We start from the raw sequence: 21,429 nt of genomic DNA on the forward strand, positions 1-21,429 counted from the left end.
TTACTTTATTTGATATAATATAACACTTTACCCCTCCCAAATCATTTCCTTAGTCTCCCTCCTAAGGCTTTAGGGACACCACAAGTACTTTGTTGTTAATGGCATTTTAAATTTACTCTAGTGTCAGAATTGGTCACTGATGATCCAGGAATGTATGTTTCTCTCTCTTTTTTTCACTTGGGCATACAGAAGCAGGTGCACAGACCCCAGATCAGAATGGTTCCTTAGGCACAAATGGAGAGTGAAATCAGGTCCATACTCATTCCAAACAGAGAAGGCACTAATTAGAATTTCTAAACATTTTATAATGTCCCATTAATTCCTCTGATCTTGTAATAATCCTGGATGAGAGCCTGACTCATATTTCATTGTTTTCTCAGGTGCCAAGGTATCGCTACAGGTGGATATTTTCATTGGCAGGAACCACACCCTTTGGGATATGACTAAAGAATGTGTTACTAGTCTGCCTGAGTTTAACTGCCCCACAAATTCAGGGCTTTGATATTTATTCAACAAATAACATCTCTTTATACTCTCTATGCTTTTCTTGGGACATTTCCCTCAGAATTCTCTGTCAGATTATGGGAAAGAGCTACTGGTACATGGTGACTGGCATATCCTTGGATTCAGGCTGCAATTTGTGGGCAAATTGTCCTCTGACACAGTCAGGATCTCAGGGTAGGAGGATGAGGTTAAATCCAGGCTAAATTCCAAATAGGATGCTAATAGAGTTTGCCAACAGGATTTCTAAACTATCTGTAATTTCTCAGAGATCCTGAGCATTTTGTGTGTTTTTACTGAATATGAGAATTTTTGCTTTTTTTTTCTCTAGAATCCGTGTCTTCACGTATAAAGGCATCAGAAGGTCTTTTTCTTTTATCTCAAGACCTTTTCAGTCTTTGTATTGGTAGTCTGAGTGTTCTATTAAAGATACATATAGAATAAAGTTATCAAGTTCAGCGGTATCCCTGATGGGAAAGTATAGAATGGCACATCTGGGACTATATTTATAAAAATATGAATTGAGGATATCAAACAATCCATGTTCATTTCAGAAAGCAACATTTGGCTTAAGAAGAACATATATGCATCTCCTGAGAAATATTTTATTGTTTTAATGGTGAGAAATTAACTCTCTTGACATGACAAAATGGTGAGTAAAAAAACTCAGGCAGACTAGTAACACATTCTTTAGTCATATCCCAAAGGGTGTGGTTCCTGCCAATGAAAATATCCACCTGTAGCGATACACGGGTGACTTTGGTAACAGGTATGGCACAGGGAAATATAGTACCTTTTCCAGTGTTAAATTTGATCATTGCCAAGAAGAAATTTGTCCTTATGTTTCTCTCCATATGTCTTCATTTCAGGATGCTCTTTACACCTTTATTCCTCTGTTTTCTTTTTTTCTCATTTGCTATCTTCCACCTTTTCACTGATTTTCTTCAATTATGGAAAGGTATCACACTTTTATTATTAATCATATCTATGGAATCACAGAATGTCAGGTTTGGAAGTGACCTCAGAAGTCATTAACCAAACCCATGTTATAGCAGAAATCTTGTCTATAATATTCTTAGCAGGGGTCTCAAAGCCTTTGCTCATAGACTTTTAATGGAATTGAGTGCACTTGATTTTTGGAAACAGTCTGCCACACTTTCAGACAGTTTTACTGGTTAGGACCTTTTCTATGAAACTGGACCTATTGGACTCCCTTAAATTTCTATTGATTGTTCCTAGTTCTGCTCTTCCTTTCTTTTCCCTTCCCACTCCTTTTCTTTTTTTGTCACTTTTCTCCCAAATGAATAATTTTAATACATTAAATTAAAAAGGGTTTGCACAAACAAAAGCAATATAGCTAGGATTAGAATGTAAGGCTGAGAAATATTTTTTACAATCAGTGTTTCTGATAATGGCCTCATCTCTAAAATACTCAGAGAATTGAGTCAAATTTATAAGAACACAAGCCATTCCCCAACTGATATATTGTCAAAGGATATAAACAAACAATTTCCAGATGAAAAAATTAAAGCCATTTAAAGTAACATGAAAAAATGCCCTGTAGAATCAAGGAAAAGAACATTGTACACAACAACAAGATTATGTGATGATCAACTGTGATGGACTTGGCAATAAGGTGATTTCAAAGAAATGAATTCAAATGAAATGGCTAAATGTCAAGTTCAACTTAAATGGGCTATGTTTCGATCATAAGCCTTGGGGGACTTGTATGACTATACTATCTAGCACAGTGAAACAAAACAAAGAAAAGTGAAGCAAAATCCATCAGAACCTGGTTACTGAATGATGCTTCTTTTTTTTTTCAAGTTATAGTAGTTCAGACTATCACCTATTATATAGTTATATTCTGCTGGAAGAACTCAGTGATGAAACCAGGAAGCATATGTGATACATACATTTATGTATATAGTATTGTGTGTATTGATTGGTTTTGATATGCATGTGCATATATATTTATGTATATACACATATGTTTGTACCTTTTATATGAGTAAACCATCACATAAAACATTTTATATTCTAAATAAAAAGACCACTGGAAAAATTTCATTTAAAAATAATGTGATTCAAGGCAATTCCAACAGACTTGTGATGGAAAGAACCATCCACATTCAGAGAGAGAAAGATGGAGACTGAATATTGATTAAAAATTTAGTATTTTTATCTTTTGTTGTTGTTTGCTTTTTTTCCTTTCTTGTGTTTTTTCCCTTTTGATTTAATTTTTCTTGTGAAGCATGACAAATATCGAAATACATTTAGAATTGCAATCGTTTAACCTATACTGGGTTACTTGTGGTCTAGGGAGAGAGGAAAAAGAAGAGAGGGAGAAAAATTTGGAACAGAAGGTTTTATAAACAAAGGTGAGTGTTGAAAGCTATCTTTGCATGTATTAAGGAAAATAAAAAACTATTTAAAAAAGAAAAAAATTCTCTAAATCATTATTATTTGGAGAAATGCAAATGAAAACAACTCTAAGGTACCACCTCACATCTATCAGATTGGATAAGATGACAGGAAAAAATGATGAATGTTGGAGGGGATGTAGGAAAACTGGAAAACTACTACATTATTGTGGACCTTATCATTGGATAAGTGGAGCTGTGATCTGATCCAACCATTCTGGAGAACAGTTTGGAACTATGTCAAAAGGGTTATTAAAACTGTGCATGCCCTTTTTTTTCTTTTTAATATTTTATTTTTTCAGTTGCATGTAAACCTTTTTTTACATTTGTTTTTAACATTTTTGAGTTCCAGAGTCTCTCTCCTCCTTCCCCTTCCCCCCTTCACTGAGAAGACACATGAAGTTATATAAAGCATTTCTATAAAAGTCATGTTGCAAAAAACCCTCAGGAAAAATCAAGTTTAAAAAAAAAAAAGTATGCCTCAATCTGTATTCAGACATACTCAGTTCTTTCTCTGGGTATGGATAGCATTTTTTCATCATAAGTCCCACAGAATAGTCTTGGATCATTGTATTATTGAGAATGACAAAGTCATTCACTACTGACCATCTCCTTTGTGTTACATTATTCTATTTTCTAAACTATGAAGCAGTAGGATTCCTTTCTTTTTTCTTTTTTTCTCAATAGTATTCATTTTTTCTAAAGATAGTTTTCAACATTAATTTTTTGTCATACTTTGTGTTTCTAATTTTTCTTCCTCTCTCTTTTGCCTTTCCCCACAAGACAGTAAGCAATGTGATATTCCCTTCTTTCTTACAATTATTTTTCTTCTTTGCTTTCTCCTCACATCACTTTCAAAAATAACAGCAAAAAACAACAATAGTAATAGTGATGATAATGATAATGATGATGCCTGCTGTTTATCACTTTAAATGTGTAAGCCTTTTGTAGATTTTATATCATTTGAGTCTCATATCTACTGTAATCATTATTCTCACTAGGAAATAATGGCACTAGGTTATGATGGGTGCTAAATGCCAGATAATTTCTATTTTATCCTAAAGCAAAGGGAAGACACTGAAGGCTCCTTTTTGAACAAAGGAGTCACATGGTCACTATTGTGCTTTATTGCTATAATTTTTAAATGGAAGTTGGATGGAAAAGGAGAGACTTGAAGCATACTGATCAATTAGGAAGCTACTGAAAAAGTCCAGATGAGAGACTGAGAAAATCTGAACTAGTGTAATAGCCATATGAGTAGAGTAAAGGATATGGGTGTTTAAAAATATCGTGGAGGTAAAATCAACAGCACTTGGCAACTAATCTAGTATGTGGGGTTAGGAAGAGTTAGGAGTCAAATATGACTACTAGATTGCAAATTTCAGGGATTAAAAGGGTTATGGTGTCATTTGTAATAATAGTCAAGCCAAGAATAGGGATGACTTTATGGGGAATATAATGGGTTCTGTTTTGGATATTTTTAGTTTGGAATGCCTCAGCAACATGGAAATATCCTATAGGAACTTGATGGATACGTGTGTGTATATACAAGATGATTACAATATGTATTTTGGAGCTTATCTGCATAAACATAAGGGTAATAGTTGAACCTATGGAAGATAAGACCATCTTATGAATATTTGCCCTGTGTGAATTCTCCATATTATTTTTTTTTTTTTTGGCACGCATACATTTGGCGTTTCAACAATGTGACCAGCCCAACAAAGTTGTGCTCTCTGTAGTAGAGCTGGAATGCTTGTCGGTTTAATTCAAGAAAGGACCTTAGCAATTGATATCTTGTCCTACCAGGTGATCTTCAGAATCTTCCTAAGATAATTCAGATAGAAATGATTCAAGTGTCCTAGCATGTTGCTGGTATACCATCCAGGTTTCACAGATATACAAAATAAGATCAGCACAATGGCTCTATAAAACAATTCTCAAACCTCATCACTTTACCACCTCTACACTTTCCTTCAGAGGCTCCCAAACACTGAGCTAGCTCTGGCAATGTGTGTCAATCTCATTATTAATGTGGACATCCCTGGAAAGTATACTGCTAAGGTAAGTGAACTTATCCACAGCATTCAAAACTTCACCATTTACTATAACTGAAAGTTCCACATATAGATGGTGTGGTGCTGAACAGTTTGTTGCCAACTAGGAGGGGAAGTTAATCCAACACACAGTTGGCAACAATTGAGCAGAAAAGGAATGGGCACTTTTCAAAGATCTGATGTACACACTGCATTTACTCATCTGGGTCAGAACATTCAAATATCAAGACTAGTTTGATGAAAATTATGGGAATGGGGCAGCAAGGTGCCAAGATAAGTAATCCCAAGTAGCTTGGGAGCTACTTATCTATCTAAGGATATATATAGAAATGTTTTACATGAATGTACATGTATAATCCATATCAAATTTCTTCCTTATCAAAGAGGGTGGAGGAGAAGGAGGGAGAAAATTCAGAACTCAAAATTTTTAAAAAATTGAGTGTTAAAAATATTTGACATAATTTGAAAAAAAAATCCTTAGAAACAAATATTTCAAGTGTGCAAAAAAAAAAAAAATCAAACAGTTTGAATCAGGATGCAACTAGGGGAATGCGGAAGGGAAAAGGCAATTGATGTGGTGGTAGAGAAGACAGGATAATAAGTAGCTCCCAATAAGTAGCTCCCAAGATAAGTAATCTCTTTTCAATTGGAAATCTAGGCCCAGAGTATTGTCCACAATTGAATGAATCTCATTCAATTTTGAATGGAAGCCCAAGCCTCAGACAGCTAATAAAAGACAACTCTGAACCCTGAATCTTTGCAGAAGTCCTAAACAGGATTATGCTTGCCAAGGGAGCTGTCTTAGGAAGCTGTCCTGCCAGGACTTTTTGCCCACTGGTGAAGATATTCTCTTCTAAGTGTTAACCTTTGCTATCTTCCTAACGGCCCACTAAGAAGTCTGTCTTCCTAGAAAGCTGGCTTCTCAGTGCCAATAAATCCCTTTTTGCCACACAGATTTCAGGTTTGCAAATGTTTTTCTGCACATGACCTGCAACCTGTGCCTTGGAGCAGAGAGGATCTCCTACCCCAATTCTCGCACCTCATCACAACTACCACTAATCCCATCAATAGGAAATAGATTCAGGAGAACATAATTATAAAAGAATATAATATATAATAAAGATCTGGTTCATGACAGGGAGCAACCAAGACAAAATAGCCATCATAGGTTACAAAGATTTGCTATTTATTTTACATAAATAGCTTCGTGGGATTGAATAGAAAATACAAAAGGCAGTTATACTTAATGCATTTCAGGATATACAATTTTTAAAGTCTCAGGGGAGCAAAGGGATCGGGGCAGGATTTATGGAGCAAGGGGGAGGAATCAAGGAGACTGGTAGAATCCACCAGAGTCACCAGGTCCCAGAATTGTCGAAAGATATGCTAATCAAAGTTTCAAAAGTTGTTGTGACTGTCTTTTCAAGATACTAATTAGATAGTCTCAGAGGTTGGGTGATTTAAGAGTTTTGCTGCACATCACTGAGACAATAGAGGCTAAAAGGAAAAATTTTTGACCTCTCCTTATTATACAAACTGGACAATATTGGAGAATTGATCTAATTATCATTTTTCTTTTAACAATCTCTGAGAACAATCTCCACGATTCACATCATGGAGAGTAAGGGTCTATGGTGGGAGTTTATTATGGTATTAAAGTTGCATGAAGACTGTAGGTTTCCCAGACACTGAGTTGACCTCAGAGTAATGATAAATTAGGTCACCATGATGATTTCCTCTATTACATTGTTGCTGTGGGAAATTGTCTTTTGAGAACATGTTCCAGGATTGATTCATTCCATAACTTGGCTGAAAAGTAGTAGGCTCTAAATAGGAATTGGAATAAGCAGGAACAGCCATTGCTTGGTGATCATTATAATTTGGCAAGTTAACTGTCTTCTGTTCTTTATGAAAGTGAGAAAAGTAATTGCAGGATTGACATTCCATTTTAATTCTGCAAGTGGTATTTGTCCTAAAGTCTTGCTGCAAGGTAACAGTGGGCTGGGCAACAGTGGACTGCAGATCCCCTTGAGTCCTACTAGGATGCATTATAGCTGAATCACATATCTGAAAAATAAAGAGGAAGCATCATTGTTTGGTACTTTAACAGAGTTTCTAGCCCTCCTATATCAATAGGAAAAACTGATGTGATAACAGGGACTACAAATAGCAAAACTGAACAATCATGCCCATTTTCCAGATAAAAAACTCAGGTCAGAAACATTGTTTGTTTGTGTTATTTCTATGAGCATTTGTTAAAAAACTATATCCTTAGAATCAAAGAAACCAGAATATGGTACTTCCAACAAGTAAGTGGGTAACAACATATTCAGAAATAAAACAATCTCAAAGAACACTAATAACTGGGAGGAATCAGGAAAGACCTCTTATAAGAAGTAGAAGTTGATGGGAAATGTTTTTGTTTTGCTTCCATTTTTGTTTTTCTTCCCGGGTTATTTATACCTTCTGAATTCAATTCTCCCTGTGCAACAAGAAAACTGTTCGGTTCTGCACACATATATTGTATCTAGGATATACTGTAACCCATTCAACATGTAAAGGATTGCTTGCCATCTGGGGGAGGGGGTGAAGGGAGGGAGGGGAAAAATCGGAACAGAAGTGAATGCAAGGGATAATGCTGTAAAAAATTACCCTGGCATGTGTTCTATCAATAAAAAGTTATTTTAAAAAAAAAAAAAGAAGTAGAAGTTGAACTGAGCCATGAGGTTAGGGAGATAAAATTTACCAGACTGACGAATGAATGTAGGAGGAGAATCACATGATACAGCAGAAAAGAAGGTCTATATACTTGCAAAGAACATCAAAAAGGGAGAGTTAATAGGTTCAGATAGATAGGAAAAGCAAGAGTGGAAGTCTTGTCATGGAAGTCTTTTTTTGTTTAAGTCACTTGTTTAATGTTTTTTTTTTTTTTAAGTTATACAAGTACATTAATTTTTTACATATTTTCTTGTAAGTCATATTAAGAGAGAAAAGTCAGAACAGATGGAAAAACCACAAGTAAGAAAAAAAACAAGAAAAAAAGGTGAAAATAGTATGTTTTGATCCACATTCAGTCCCCATAGTTCTCTCTGGATCCATTAAGATAGAATTTAATAGACATAAATGTAGCATCTCATATTTTGAGTCAAAAGATAAATGTAATATGAGGTTTATACAGCTAAAGAGCAGTTCACTGGGACTAACTCTGGATTTTTATAAACCATTTTAAATTCAATCTAGTCAGCTATATGATATAACATGATTTTGGGAGCAAGGTCTTGGGATGCATGTTGAGAAGGACAGCAATTTACTATATTAAATATATAAGTGTATATATATATATATATATATATATATACACACACGTATGTATGTATAAGAAATATGTCAAAGAGACAAAGGAGAGATGTGCCAATAAATTGAGAGAAGGGAACATCCATCTACTGCTTTTACTCTTGATTGGTCAGAAGCTATAGAATCTGCTCAAGTATGAAAGCTGTTAAATGTGGAAGATGAGGGGGCGAAAACCTCAGAAAAAAACATTTTAGGGAATGAGAAGCTCTGGAGGAAAAATCTAGTCAAACTACAATAAGCCAAGTATCTAGAACACACTAAGTACATCAACAGGGGTTTACAGTATTATGAAAGAGGCTTTATATACCAGGGCTTCTTAAATTTTTCCTATTCATGACCCTTTTTGTCTGAGAAAATTCTACCTATCCCCAAGTATATAAGTATATAAATCAAAATTTACTAACAATAAACTATAATTTCATTACCCTCATATTCAGTTCTTTGATTCCATAGAGTCAAATTTGATAAATTCTGGCATAAAGAATACAAATGGAACAGAGATTTCCTAGAGATACAGTATTTGGCCAAAAATTCTTGATGTAGATATTATACTGATGACAGTTAATAAGACTATAGGGCCTTCCCACAAAGATATAGTATTCCTCAAGAGACAGGCCTTATTATTCATAGAGGAAGAGAAAAAAAATGAATGCAAAATGCCTATAGCTGAGACTGACATACAATTGAGTATATCACCCATTATTAGTCCAACAGAATGTCTGTTTGATAGTTTATGAGCTATGCCTAGAATTAAGTAAAACAAGATAGTTGACTCAGTGACCAAGAAAAATATGTAATATATTTGATGATCTTAAATGATGCTCTTGTAAACAAGATATGACACTGTAAGTAATATTATGGGATCCAAAAGAGTGAAAGTATCCTAATGACTCTGTGGATAGAGCACTTGGTCTGAGTCAGGTCAAATCTTGTCATGGAGATACTAGCTAGGTGACTTTTAGTAAAGCACATAACCTCTGTTTTTCTGAGTTTCTTTAATTATAAAATAGGAATAATAGCACTTACTTCAGTTTTGATCATTAAATGTGATGTTTGTAAAGTGTTTGACCCTTAATAAATAACAATAAATTTCCTTCTTCTCTCTTTTAATTACAAGGTCTATGCAGATGATCTTAGATTTAATTATTCAACCCCAATCTTTCTCTTGAATTCTACTGCTTATTGGGCATCTCAAACTCAATTTCCTGGTAGATCAATTAAACTCAAGTCCAAAATTAAACTCCTCTTCTCCTCCAAGCTTTCCCTTCTTCCTAACTATCTTTGAATATGAGGGCACCATTATCCTCCCAGTCATGCAAGCTCACAGTCAGGTGCGCTTCAACCTCAATTCTTGGGTTTTTTTCATATCCAATCCCCATATTCAATTTGATGTCACGTACTATTTTTTAAAATCCATCATTCCTCTACCAGCTCTTGTTCTGAATTTTGAACTTCAAAATCATGCCCTGAGTGAATATTTTCATCTATTTTCTATGATTTCAATATTTCAGCTTTCTTTTGTGTGTTTTCTATCCCAGTAGAAGGCAAGTTCCTTGAGGACAAATTTCATTTTTGTTTCCTGTGCTTTGCGCAAAACTAAGGACATACTAAGTATTTTATAAATGCTTGTTTCCTTCTCTCCTTTTACCTTCATAACATTTCTCACAAACATCCCCAGCTCACACCTAGAATAATGCAATTGGCTGGTGGCTATTGGTCTTCCTGCCTCAATCTCTCCAAATCCTTTCTTCATTAAGCTGTCAAAGTTATCTTCCTAAAATGCAGGTTTCATCATTTCACTTCTCAACTCAGTAAATTCCAGTGGTTCAAGATCATATGAAAAAAAATCCAATGTTTGGCTTCTTAAGCCCTTAATAACTCAACCCCTTCCAACTTTGTCTTCTTATACTTTACCACCTCCCCCTTCCACAACCTCCATTTCTACTACTATATATTCTGCACTCCAGCGATCCTAGCTCCTTTTCTATTCCTTGCACAAGGAACTGCATCTCCTGACTAAATATTTTTGTATACTGTTCTCCTTGCCTGGAATTCTCTCCCTCTTCATCCTTGCCTCAGCTTCCCTGGATTCCTTCAAGTCTCAGCTAAAATCTTACCTTCTGTAACATTTAGTGCTACCAATACAAGATTAATGCTAGTGCCTTCTCTCTGAGATGATCTACAATTTCATTGATCTATCTTTTTTGTTTACATACTCATAAGATTATAAACTCCTTGAGGGCTTAGCTAATTTTTTTATCTTACCTTATATCCTAAGGGCTTAACATAGTGCCCCAAACATAGTAGGTGTTTAATAAATACTTGTTGACATGATATGTGACTATGATTATGTATCATAAATTGAAGGGGACACTAAGATACTATCAGGGTCTCATATGTGCTTTTCTCCCAGGAACCAGCTCCTTTCCCAGTCTGGCTTCCTCGTTCCAGAAGCTGCAACTTTTGAGTTTCATTTCATGCTTTTTTAATAAGGCTGAAAATGGTATAGACAAGTCTGAAGCAGTGAGTTCAGGTAGGAAAGGGTAGAGGAAGATGTTGCAATGGTCCAGGAAAGGGAGATCCTGAAAGGGTGAAAGTGGAAAGGGGAGAGATACTAGAGACATTATGATTAGGTGTAGAAGTGATGATATTTGGTATCTAATTAGAGATGAGAAATAAGAGTAAGAAAGGAGTGAAGGATGATCCCAAGAATTCATCAGGCTATATTTTTCTTGAGTAATGTCTGGGGAATATACTGACCTTTTCCAAGTGAGATTCCTGGTCTGAAACATTCATCTGTTTTTTCCTCTTCATTCTCATATTCTGGAACCATTTTCTTACCTCCAAAAATACAAAAGCAGAATTGCTTATTTTAAAATAAAAGGTGATAGAAAAGGGTGAACAAGGTCATGGTATCAAAAAGGATGTTTAGAATGGAAATATGATAATCAAACAAAATATACAATTTTCTAATGGGATTTCTGAGACATCCCTGTGTAATGACCACGTATTTAAAATCAGCTGGAGTCAGGAACTCAGGTTAAGGGAAAAATCTTCAGTCTTTATTGAAGTGAAGAGGTGAAAAAAGATTGCGATAGCAATATGGGCAAGAAGGATTGCGATAGCAATATGGGCAGCTGCGACAGGAAGCCAGCTAGCAGAGAGAGAGGTCTGAGCTGAAAGATCGTCGTAATAGCGTGGGGGTGAATACCCAGAGGTCTGCCCAAGCGTGGGAACCAAGGACCCTACTTTCATTGAAGAAGTCTCCAGTGACCAGGAACTTAGGTGAGTATAAGACAAACAGGGAACTTATTTTCTTAAAGACTAAAGCAGTAACTTTTTGGCTGAAATGGGACAGATCCCAAGATTCTCCATCCCCCACTCCAACCCCCCCCATCTCCAGCCCCACCCAGGAGTGGCACTATAGAAAGCCTGCTTAAGCTGATAGAAGATCAAGGGCTACTTGTAACTTGGGAACAGGCAGCTAGACTTCTGGGTACATTAAAACGCACCTCCCCTTGGTTCTTAGAGGAAGAGCAAATCTCTCTAGATAACTGGGCATTGGTTGGTCAACAGCTCTCCACATATTACAATGAAAACGGTCCTCATTCAATTTCCATCGAGGCATTCTATTTATACAATATGATACATTTGGCCTTAAGATACTGTATAAGTTCTAAGAGAAAAGGTAAAAATTCTAGGAATAGCCAAATGGGGAAGCCTGAGATAAAGGAGGAAGACAAAGAACAGGTTAATGGCCATATCCCCACAGGGCAGGGAGACTTAAGTGAGGCTCAAGGGTGGGGTGAATTTGAGGCAGCTTCAGCCCCACCTAAGGAGCAGGTAATTGACTCTCCTCCATCAACTCCACCCTTGGGGATGGAGGGAGGAGGGGTAGTGGGGGGAGGGGGAGCAGTGACAGCACCAGCACTTCCCCACCAGCATCCAGCACCTCCCCTCCAGCATCCAGCACCTCCCCTCCAGCATCCAGCTGCTCCTATGAGTAGATTGCAAAAGGGACTAATTAAGGCCAAAGAAGAAGGGAAAAATGTATCCGAATTTCAACACCACATTTTTCCTGTAATTCAACAGTTTAATTCTTCAGGTCAAGAAAGTAGAAGATACTCATCTTTTGATATAGAAATCCTCAAAGACCTGAAAAAAGCTTGCATTCTTTATGGGACTACATCAGCTTATGTTAAGATGTTATTACAGAATTTGGCTTTTGAAATCTTGACCCCTAATGACTGGAAATCTATAGCAAAAATATGCCTAGAACCTGGACAGAACTACTTGTGGCTTTCTGAATATAGTGAACTCTGTAGGATACAAGCCCAACAAAATATTCAAAGTGGAGTTCATGCTGCAATCACCTGTGACCTACTAACAGGTGTAGGTCCTTAGGCAGATGTCACAGTACAAATTAATTATTCTGTAGCAGCATATCAGCAAATTGCTGCTAATGCTATCAAAGAGTGGGCTTCTCTCCATAATAAAATGACAAGGGGGGGGCCTTCACAAAAATAACACAAGGGCCAAATGAACCCTTTGCTGACTTTGTGGGACGCTTGCAGACAGCTATCACAAGAACAAATGGAGAAAATCTAATAACAGACATTTTGATAAGGCAACTTGCTAAGGAAAATACTAATGAGGTTTGCAGAAAAATTATACTAGGACTGCGCAAGGATGCTCCTTTAGAGGAGCTCATAAGATGCTGTGCCACAGTGGGCACAGATGCCTTTTATAGCCAGGCTATGATGCAGACTTCCCAAAATCCAAACATGGGAAGACAGAATCCCTCTTGGCAAGGGACTTCCAGAGAGACTCGTAGATGCTTTCAGTGTGGAAAAGTAGGGCATCTGAAAACTCAATGTTGGTATAGAGATAGAATGGGAAAACAAGGTGGGAGAACAAGACCCAATTACCCCATGTCCAAAATGCAACAGAGGCTTCCATTGGGCCTCAGAATGTAGACAGATTCAGGGAAATGTGATGAGGGGCCCAGCCCCAGGGCCCAAGGCAAAAAACACTTGGGGCATGATGGCAACCAATGGTACACCCAGAGAGTGCCTAGAAGTCCAGTACCCAGACATGACCAATCAGCCAGAAAGCCATATGATGGGAGAAGGGGATTACACAGTCAACCAGCCAGGAAGTAACCTGATGGCAGAAGGGAATTACAATTGGGGAGAATAGAGCTGTATGCAGCTGGGACAACTGAGATACCCCCTGGAGAGGTGAAATCTGTTCCTCTCCAGCCTATGGATCCCTTACCTCCAGGCACAGTAGGCTTGACCATTTCGCCTCCTTTTTGTACGTACAAAACAGTGTCCATCCACACCCTGATGTGGGAAACTGGGGAATGTGTAGATAATATCCCAGTCACTAATACAGGTAGACAATGTGTGACTTATCACCCAGGAGACGTAGTAGCATCAGGTTTACTCATACAGAATCCTAATAAGCAACCTGGTGATAGTCACCCAGATTCTGACTCCAGACCACAAAATCCAGGAATATACTAGACAGCAGCTGTAACAGCTAACCAACTTATGCTCACAATCTATATAAATGGCCTACCATTGGAAGGATTGGTAGATACAGGTGCAGATCGTACAGTTATTAGAGGGGCCAGTTGGCCCAGTCACTGGCCAAAGATTAAAGCAGACACCTATATGTCTGGAGTAGGAGGATCAATAGCAGCTGAAGTTAGTGCTGCCCCTATGAGATGGACTTTTGAAGGCAAAACAGGAGTTTTTACTCCTTTTATGGTTGAAAAAATCCCCATCAAACTGTGGGGAAGAGACGTTTTACAACAATTAGGGTTAAAAACGAGTACTTCGGTTTTTTAAGCAGGGCTGCTGTTGAAGACCCTTCAGCCCAGAAATCTGCTAGCAACTCCCACTTCCCTTTGGTGCTTTTCATCTCCCTTCCTGAGATGTCAGGGAGGGCGTGATTATCTCCTTTTCAGTGCTTTCACCTCCCTTCCTGAGAAGTCAGGGAGGGTGTGATCACCTCCCCTTGGGGGCTCTGACCTCCCTGAGGAGTCAGGGATGGCATGATCACCTGTGTTCTAAAACAAAAGAAAGCGGCAAATGTAATGGGCTGAGGCTTAAGTTGATGCACTGAGGTCCCAAGCACATGAGGCTAAGTAGTAATTGGACCATACTCTATTAATATATAAGCTTGGAGAAAGAATGGCCCCCACCCACTCTTTGTGCAAGTCCTGATGTGTTGTATAGGAAATGAGGATTTTGGTGGGTGGAGGCAGGGGAGTAGAAAAGGAAGGGGAAGGAGAGACTTTTTGCATTGCGATTGTGACGGTTTGCTCAGCTCAGATCTCTTTCTGTTAGCTGGCTTCCTGTCGCAGCTGCCCATATTGCTATCGCAATCTTTCTTGCCCATATTGCTATCGCAATCCTTATTCATCTCTTCACTTCAATAAAGATTGAAGATTTTTCCCTTAACCTGAATTCCTGACTCCGGCTGATTTTAAATACGTGGTCATTACATCCCTGAAAGAAAAAATACTGAGTCATGAGCCTCAAACAATTTCTAACAACTAAAACCTACATATTTGAGAAGCAAAACTTTTTTTGTATAAAGCATTGAAAGTGTGACTAGTAAGGAAGAGAGAAGCAGGAGATAAATTTGAAGAGGAAAATAATTCTTTAATGAAAAAAGGGAACTGTGTTGATGGAAAAGATGAGATGGCCTTTGCTATGGTAACAAATGAGAAGGCAAATGAAGATCAGAGATGCAGGAATCCCTTCTGCAATGGGAGTTAGGGTTTGTGATGATAATTCAGGTTAGAAATCTAAGAGACAAGGAAATAGACAGGGGCTAAGGGATAAAATGCAAATAAGACAAATTTTAAAAGGCACAAGGCAAAGAAGCTAGTGAATTCATGACAGTGCCCAACCAAGTCTTAGCTTCTTTCCTGATATACAAATCTTCAAATCTTCGTATTGGAAACACTCTTTGGAAACAAGATCCAGTCCTCTTATTTTCACTGAGCAAAGCAAAAGCCAAGTGAAAAATCTAAATCACAGAAATAGGACTAGACTCTTATATTTCTGGACATCCAGGCTAGTGTTCTTATTACTGCTCCCAGGATAGGTTACAAAGGGATATTGGCAGACCTTGTCTTCTGAAGCCCTCCAAGAAGATACCCTTTAACATCTCTCAATTTAAAACAAAGCCAAACCAAATCTAAAATATTTTCTTGTCATTCACTGCAAAACTTTGCACCCTGAGCCTTTAAATGTCCCCTACTCACCTGTCTGTGAGAGATACCCAGTTTCTTAGATATCTGGTCCATTTGTTCAGAATTAAGATATGCATTCTGTTTGAAATGAAAATGCAGTTCCTCAAGTTGTGTTTTGCTATAGGCCATTCTCTTTCTGACTCTATTTTCCTTGTTGGAAGTGCCATTCAAGGATTTGGATTCAGGTTTGGGTTCCCCTGTTGAGTTTTCCAAGAGCCTGTTGGTATCATTACAGGTTGATGGGCCTGAAACAGGAAAAGAGCAACAATATAAAGTTTTCTGGTCAGACTTCCAGCTGCTTTCAAAAAACTAGTTGAATATCTGTACTGAAGGAACTTATCCACCATCAAAACCATCTCTGGTGGAGCAGAAAGGAGACCTTTTCAATGAATGCTGGTACAAGATACACATTTACGGAAAAGACTTAGGAAATGAGGTAGGGGTAATGTTTCTATAGTTTAATAGATAATATAGACTAATATTGACATGCATTTGATTAATAAAGTTCAATTGCTAGTATTAAGAAGTGAAACCTAATGATTGTTTTTCTTGTACTAGTTTGCATATCTAACATGCACAGTGTTACAGCAGTTACATAGGATACCCTGAACCTGTGTTAGTCACCCTCTGAGTTTCCCAGCCCATGAATAGAAAAGGAAAGAATACGCCAAGAGACTTATCCTGATTAAGGATGGGAATCTATCGTTATTGTATCTAGGTCCAAATATTTCATGGGAATCATGCTTGCCTAGATTGGATTGAGAAGAGGCAAAGTAAATTTGAAATCAGGTAGTTCTGGTTTCCAACCCATGCCCCAGATGGTTACAAGCTATGTGATCCATAATTTTTCTTGGCTATAAAAAGAAGATGGTAAAAATTGTAGTATTTGAGATAGTAAATGAGATAATCCATAAAGTACTTTATAAACTTTAATTTAAATGTTATTGTTGTTTTTCTCAGATTAAGGAAATTAACCAGTTATAGAACACAATAATTTTGGCTTCAGATAGCTTTTTTTTTCTTTTGGAAGCTTAGGCTTAGAAAAGGAGATCTAGATTTGTGATTTCATCAGTGAGGTGGGGAGGACTCCTGTTTTATAAATCCCCTTCATAAATGAAGGCGATCACCTTATCTATAACTTCAGAACTTTAAAAAAGTGTCTGGGGCATTGAGAGTTTAAGTGACTTGCTCAATCTTGGTCACACATAATATATGTCAGCAGCAAGACCTGAACCCAATTCAAGATTGCCCTAAGCTATATATTATGCTATATTGCCTTTTTTCCCCTTTTTTTTGGGGGGGGGGAGGAGACATGGGGGGGGAGGAAGAGTGACAGTACTATATAAATTTTTTTTTTTTACATATTTGTAGATTTGAACCTTGTTCCTTGTGTGATGGGAGCAATAATGTAATCCTTCTCTCCCCCATAAAAAGGTAGAGTGGTTTTTCCTTTAAAAGGAAAAAAAAGAGATATTTCTTGAAGTTTAGTTGGCTCTGGGGACAAAGGACTCAGACTATTGACATTTCCTCATTACGGAGCGTACTGAGCTGAAATAAGAATTTGGTGAAGGGGGAGGAGGAAAGAGAAAGTTTCATAACTTTAGGTGGCAAGTCATGATGGGTAACATAAGAATAGAATCTCACTTATCTGAATTAACCTGTCTGTCTTGAATAACCTTCTTCTGTTAATGGCTAAGTAAATCTCCTTTTGTTAACTATCAAATGATTTAGGAGTGCCCCAATTTATTCCAATATGGAATTAAAGAGCCTCCTTGTTGAAGTGGGGAATGAGCAGTGAAAAGGAAAATGAGCCGATTTTGGTTTTTATGCTTTCAAAATGCTTTTGAAGATGCCTCTAAAAATATTGGCTCTCATGCTCTGACGCATGAGAGAAAAAGAGACTAAATTGCCTATGGTCATTCAGCAAGAGAAAATGAGACTAAGGACTGTTTCTTAAATCTAATTGTGGCAAACTATGCTTGAAGCCCTTCCTTCATCTTTGTCGGGCTCAAATTTGATGATTCAAGCCTCCAAATTCTACCAGTGATCTCTTGGAAACTCAATTTTCCTGCTTTCCTGATGGCTCCTAAAAACCAATTGGAAATTAAATAATCTAATTCTAAAAAGTGAGTGTTATCAAACAACATATCACAGAAACAATCCATAATTTCATCCAAGAAAATGACAATAATGAGACAACACACCAAAACCTATGGAATGCAGCCAAAGCAATTCTTAGGGGAAATTTTGTATCTTTAAATAGCTACATAAATAATATTAGAGAAAGAGGAGCTTAATTAATTAGGCATACAACAAAAAAAGCTAGAAAAAGAACAAATTAAAAACTCCCAATTAAATACCAAATTAGACATTTTTTAACTCAAAAAAGACATTAATGAAATAGAAACTAAGGACTGTTTGTTAAAACTAATTATGGTAAACTATGCTTTAGGCCCTTCATCTACGTTGGGCTTAAATTTGATGATTTAAACCTCCACATTCTATTGGGAGGGAAATCTCTTGGGAACTTACCGGTCTTGGAAGTTCTTGCAATACTTGGAAATTCAATCCAATAAAAAGTAAGCACGTTAAGTGTTAAGTAACTGCTAAATACTATTAATCAAAAGAAAGACAATCCCTACCTTCAAGGAGTTTACAATCTAATCCAGGGAGACAATAAACAAAAGGAGGCAGGGAAAGTAAGGGAAGCGCAGGCCAGAAACACAAACTAAGTGAAAATAGTTCTCACTTTTCTGACTAGTATTTTCACTGTCTGACTCTCAAATCTAGGAGTCTCTCCCTCTGAATCTCTACATATTGATTTTCCTGGCTTTCTTCAAGTCTCATCTAAAATCCTCCAGAAAACCTTTCCTGATCTTCTTTAATTCTAATGCTTTTCTCTTGGTTATCATTTCCAAATAATCTCGTATGTATTTTGTTGGGACATAACTTTGGCTTTTCTTTGTATCATAAATACTTAGCGCAGTGTCTGGCACATAGTAGGTACTTAAATATTTATTGACTGACATATCCCTTAGGTTCTGGCAGATGTTTTTAGGAGACATTTAGGAGGATAAGTGTTGAGTGAATATAACTGTAACTTAAAATCTAGCCATTAACTTATCTCAGGTGAGGCGTTTCCCAAGATCATATTTTTTTTATTATAACTTTTTTATTGACAGATCATATGCATGGGTAATTTTTTACAACATTATCCCTTGCACTCACTTCTGTTCTGACTTTTCCCCTTCCCTCTTTCCACCCCCTCTCCTAGATGGCAGGCAGTCTTATACATATTAAATATGTTATAGTATATCCTAGATACAATATATGTGTGCAGAACCGAACAGTTCTCTTGTTGCACAAAAAGAATTGGATTCAGAAGGTAAAAATAACCTGGGAAGAAAAACAAAAATGCAAGTAGTTCACATTCATTTCCCAATGTTCCTTCTCTGGGTGTAGCTGATTCTGTCCATCATTACCAAGATCATATATTAATAGATAACTTACAGTCTAATAAATTACCTTTTTACCTCAGTAGTCAGTCCTTCTCTAACATTCCTCTACTGGTAGATAGAATAGATAGAATATTTTTCCTTCATGACAAAACGAATTGAGTTCAGGGTCTGGAGTTAGAAAGATTCGTTTTGAATTCAAGTCTGGTTACAGATCCTGGTCAAATCATTTAATCCTATTTGCCTAGTTTCCCCATCTGTAAAATGATCCGAAGAAAACAGCAAACTCACCACTATCTTTGCCAAGAAAACCCCAATTGGTATTACAAAGAATTGAACAGGTTTGTTTATTTGTTTGTTTTTAAAGACTAAACAAATTAAATTTGCCAGAGGATTTCACTTAGCTCCTTCATTCCTTTCCTAGGCCCAAAGGTGAATGCCTTATACAATTTAGGAAATGTCCCTTAAGTAATATGTAATTCTTTCTGTAATTTAATGAGATTATGCATAATCATCTGAAAGGAAACTCAGGGATCCAAATGTTGTGGCGTTCATTTACAAAAAAAATTTCCGAATAAAGCTCATATGCTGTCCAAGAACCCAAAATCACCTTGCCAAAATTATTTTGGGGTTTTGTCCATAACCGTTCACATGAATAAAAAGTATATTCTGGCTACAAGACCATTGTTGTGATTTTTTTCACATATATACTCAGGTCTCCCATTCAACATCATGATCACTTTCATCCTCTAATTCAAGAGTCTTTTATAAACTGCAAAGTTCCTAAGAAATCTTTGGACCAGTTGGACAAGAAATCAGAGCAGCTACATCCGTCAGCCTCTACTGCATTCCACACTACAGTTTGGGTTGGAAAATAAGGATGTGGGAAGAAGAGGTATGTGTAGGAAATATAATTCCTTCCCCGGAAGGCCTTGTTTCCTTGAGCTACCAACTGACCATCTCTCTAAGCCTTAATATATATAATAGTGGTTAGCCAAAGAATGAGGCAACAAAGTGCAGCAATGGGGGATTTGGAGTGGGGGAAGGAAGAAGAACGTTAACAAAAACTAGACGAGTTTGCCCAACAGATGAGGGGGAAAAAAAATCTATTCCTAGCAGGATTTCATGACTTGCACATGAGCCAATTCTGTGTTTTAGCTCCAGCAGAGTTTATCTAGAGGGTGAGTGCAAAGGATTGTTATTATATCAAGCTCACAGCTTGCTTGATGAACTTCAGTTCTGGAAAACAAAGTGCCTCATAATAAAAAGAGAGAAGTAAAAATAGAAGGGTGATCTTGGCATGTTGATCTAAGATCTCAGGGTTGGGTCTTTACTAACTGAAAAATCAAGAGACACTTACCAGAGTCTGAAGAGGTCTCGGAGCAATCCATGGTTTCCACAGGGAATTAGAATTGTTAACTTGCTCTGAGGTTGAGCCAGGAGATGGAATGGACTCAGAAGAGCCACGCCAAATGAAGAGAGATCACCTGGAATCCCTACTTAAATACCCATTCTCACTTTTTCAATCAAAGTAGGAGAAAGGAGGTAATTAAGTCAGAATAGGTGGGGCAAAAAACCCAAACAAAGCACAGACACTAAATGTGAACTCCTGACCACAAACTAAGTGTGAACTTGTATTTTCTTTCCCTCTTAAATGCCCTCAGGTAATAGTAGACTGTTTTATTTTTAAACTTTTCTTATGAGATCTTCTGAAGTAGTGGATAGATATTGGAAAAGCAATAAAAAATTCTGGAGTGGGGCGGGGAGGGGGAAACCTTTATAAAATCCTGCCCTAAATAATCAAGCTATGTGGACCTGGACCAACTACTTAATTCCTTTGGGACACCCTCTCTAAAACTGAAATTTGTAAAGAAGATGTCAACCTGAACCAGGAGTTAGCTAAAGCAAGTTCCTATTCCTATTGAAAGACAGCGGAATTGAGATTACATACAAAATAGAAATTTCAAACATACATATCTACTATGTGCCAGGCACTATGGTAAGTCCTAAGAGTATGTCAGAATCCCATAACAAGACCAAATCCTCTTTTCTTTTCTTTCTTCTTTTTTTAAAATTATTTTTCTTTTTTTCCAGAGCTAAGACCCAGAAAGCCAGTTGTGCCCTGAGCTTGGTATAAACATAATGCTTTGTAGTCACCCTTTGGATAAACTCAGCCATAGCAAAATATCAGAATTATTCCATGTTCCATGGTTCCTGAGCTCAGACAAGTACTTGCAAAGGCCATATTCAGGGCATGAAACCTCGCTATGAACCAAATTTATCTCATAATTGCTATTATTCAGCGTTAGGGCTACTGTGTCGCTGTTAGTATATGAATTGAGATTTGCCCACACTAAAGTGATCTCCTT

The 21,429-nt window shown here is 37.1% G+C and overlaps 1 protein-coding gene across 1 annotated transcript; it reads right to left on the reverse strand.

The window, feature by feature from the left end:
• Positions 1–6,146: 6,146 nt before the first annotated feature.
• LOC127544971 (protein zerknuellt 1-like) lies at positions 6,147–20,517 on the reverse strand. Its single transcript, XM_051971962.1, has 4 exons — positions 20,421–20,517; positions 15,618–15,850; positions 11,096–11,176; positions 6,147–7,048 (listed from the first exon to the last, which is right to left on the reverse strand). Exons 1-4 carry the CDS (start codon positions 20,449–20,451, stop codon positions 6,635–6,637), a joined length of 759 nt encoding a protein of 252 aa, XP_051827922.1. The 5' UTR covers positions 20,452–20,517; the 3' UTR covers positions 6,147–6,634.
• Between the last annotated feature and the right edge of the window lie 912 nt (positions 20,518–21,429).

This window comes from Antechinus flavipes, chromosome 1 (assembly GCF_016432865.1).
Source record: "Antechinus flavipes isolate AdamAnt ecotype Samford, QLD, Australia chromosome 1, AdamAnt_v2, whole genome shotgun sequence".
NCBI classification, from domain to species: domain Eukaryota; kingdom Metazoa; phylum Chordata; class Mammalia; order Dasyuromorphia; family Dasyuridae; genus Antechinus; species Antechinus flavipes.

Bases quoted from the DNA above. Each gene is read 5' to 3' on its own strand.
- LOC127544971 (XM_051971962.1), bottom strand. From the start codon at position 20,451: ATGGATTGCTCCGAGACCTCTTCAGACTCTG. The intron at 11,177-15,617 runs GTGAGTAGGGGA...GTATTTTTGGAG, and splicing joins TGGGTATCTCTCACAGACAG to GTAAGAAAATGGTTCCAGAA. The intron at 7,049-11,095 runs GTCAGTATATTC...TTTATTTTTCAG, and splicing joins AGGAATCTCACTTGGAAAAG to ATATGTGATTCAGCTATAAT.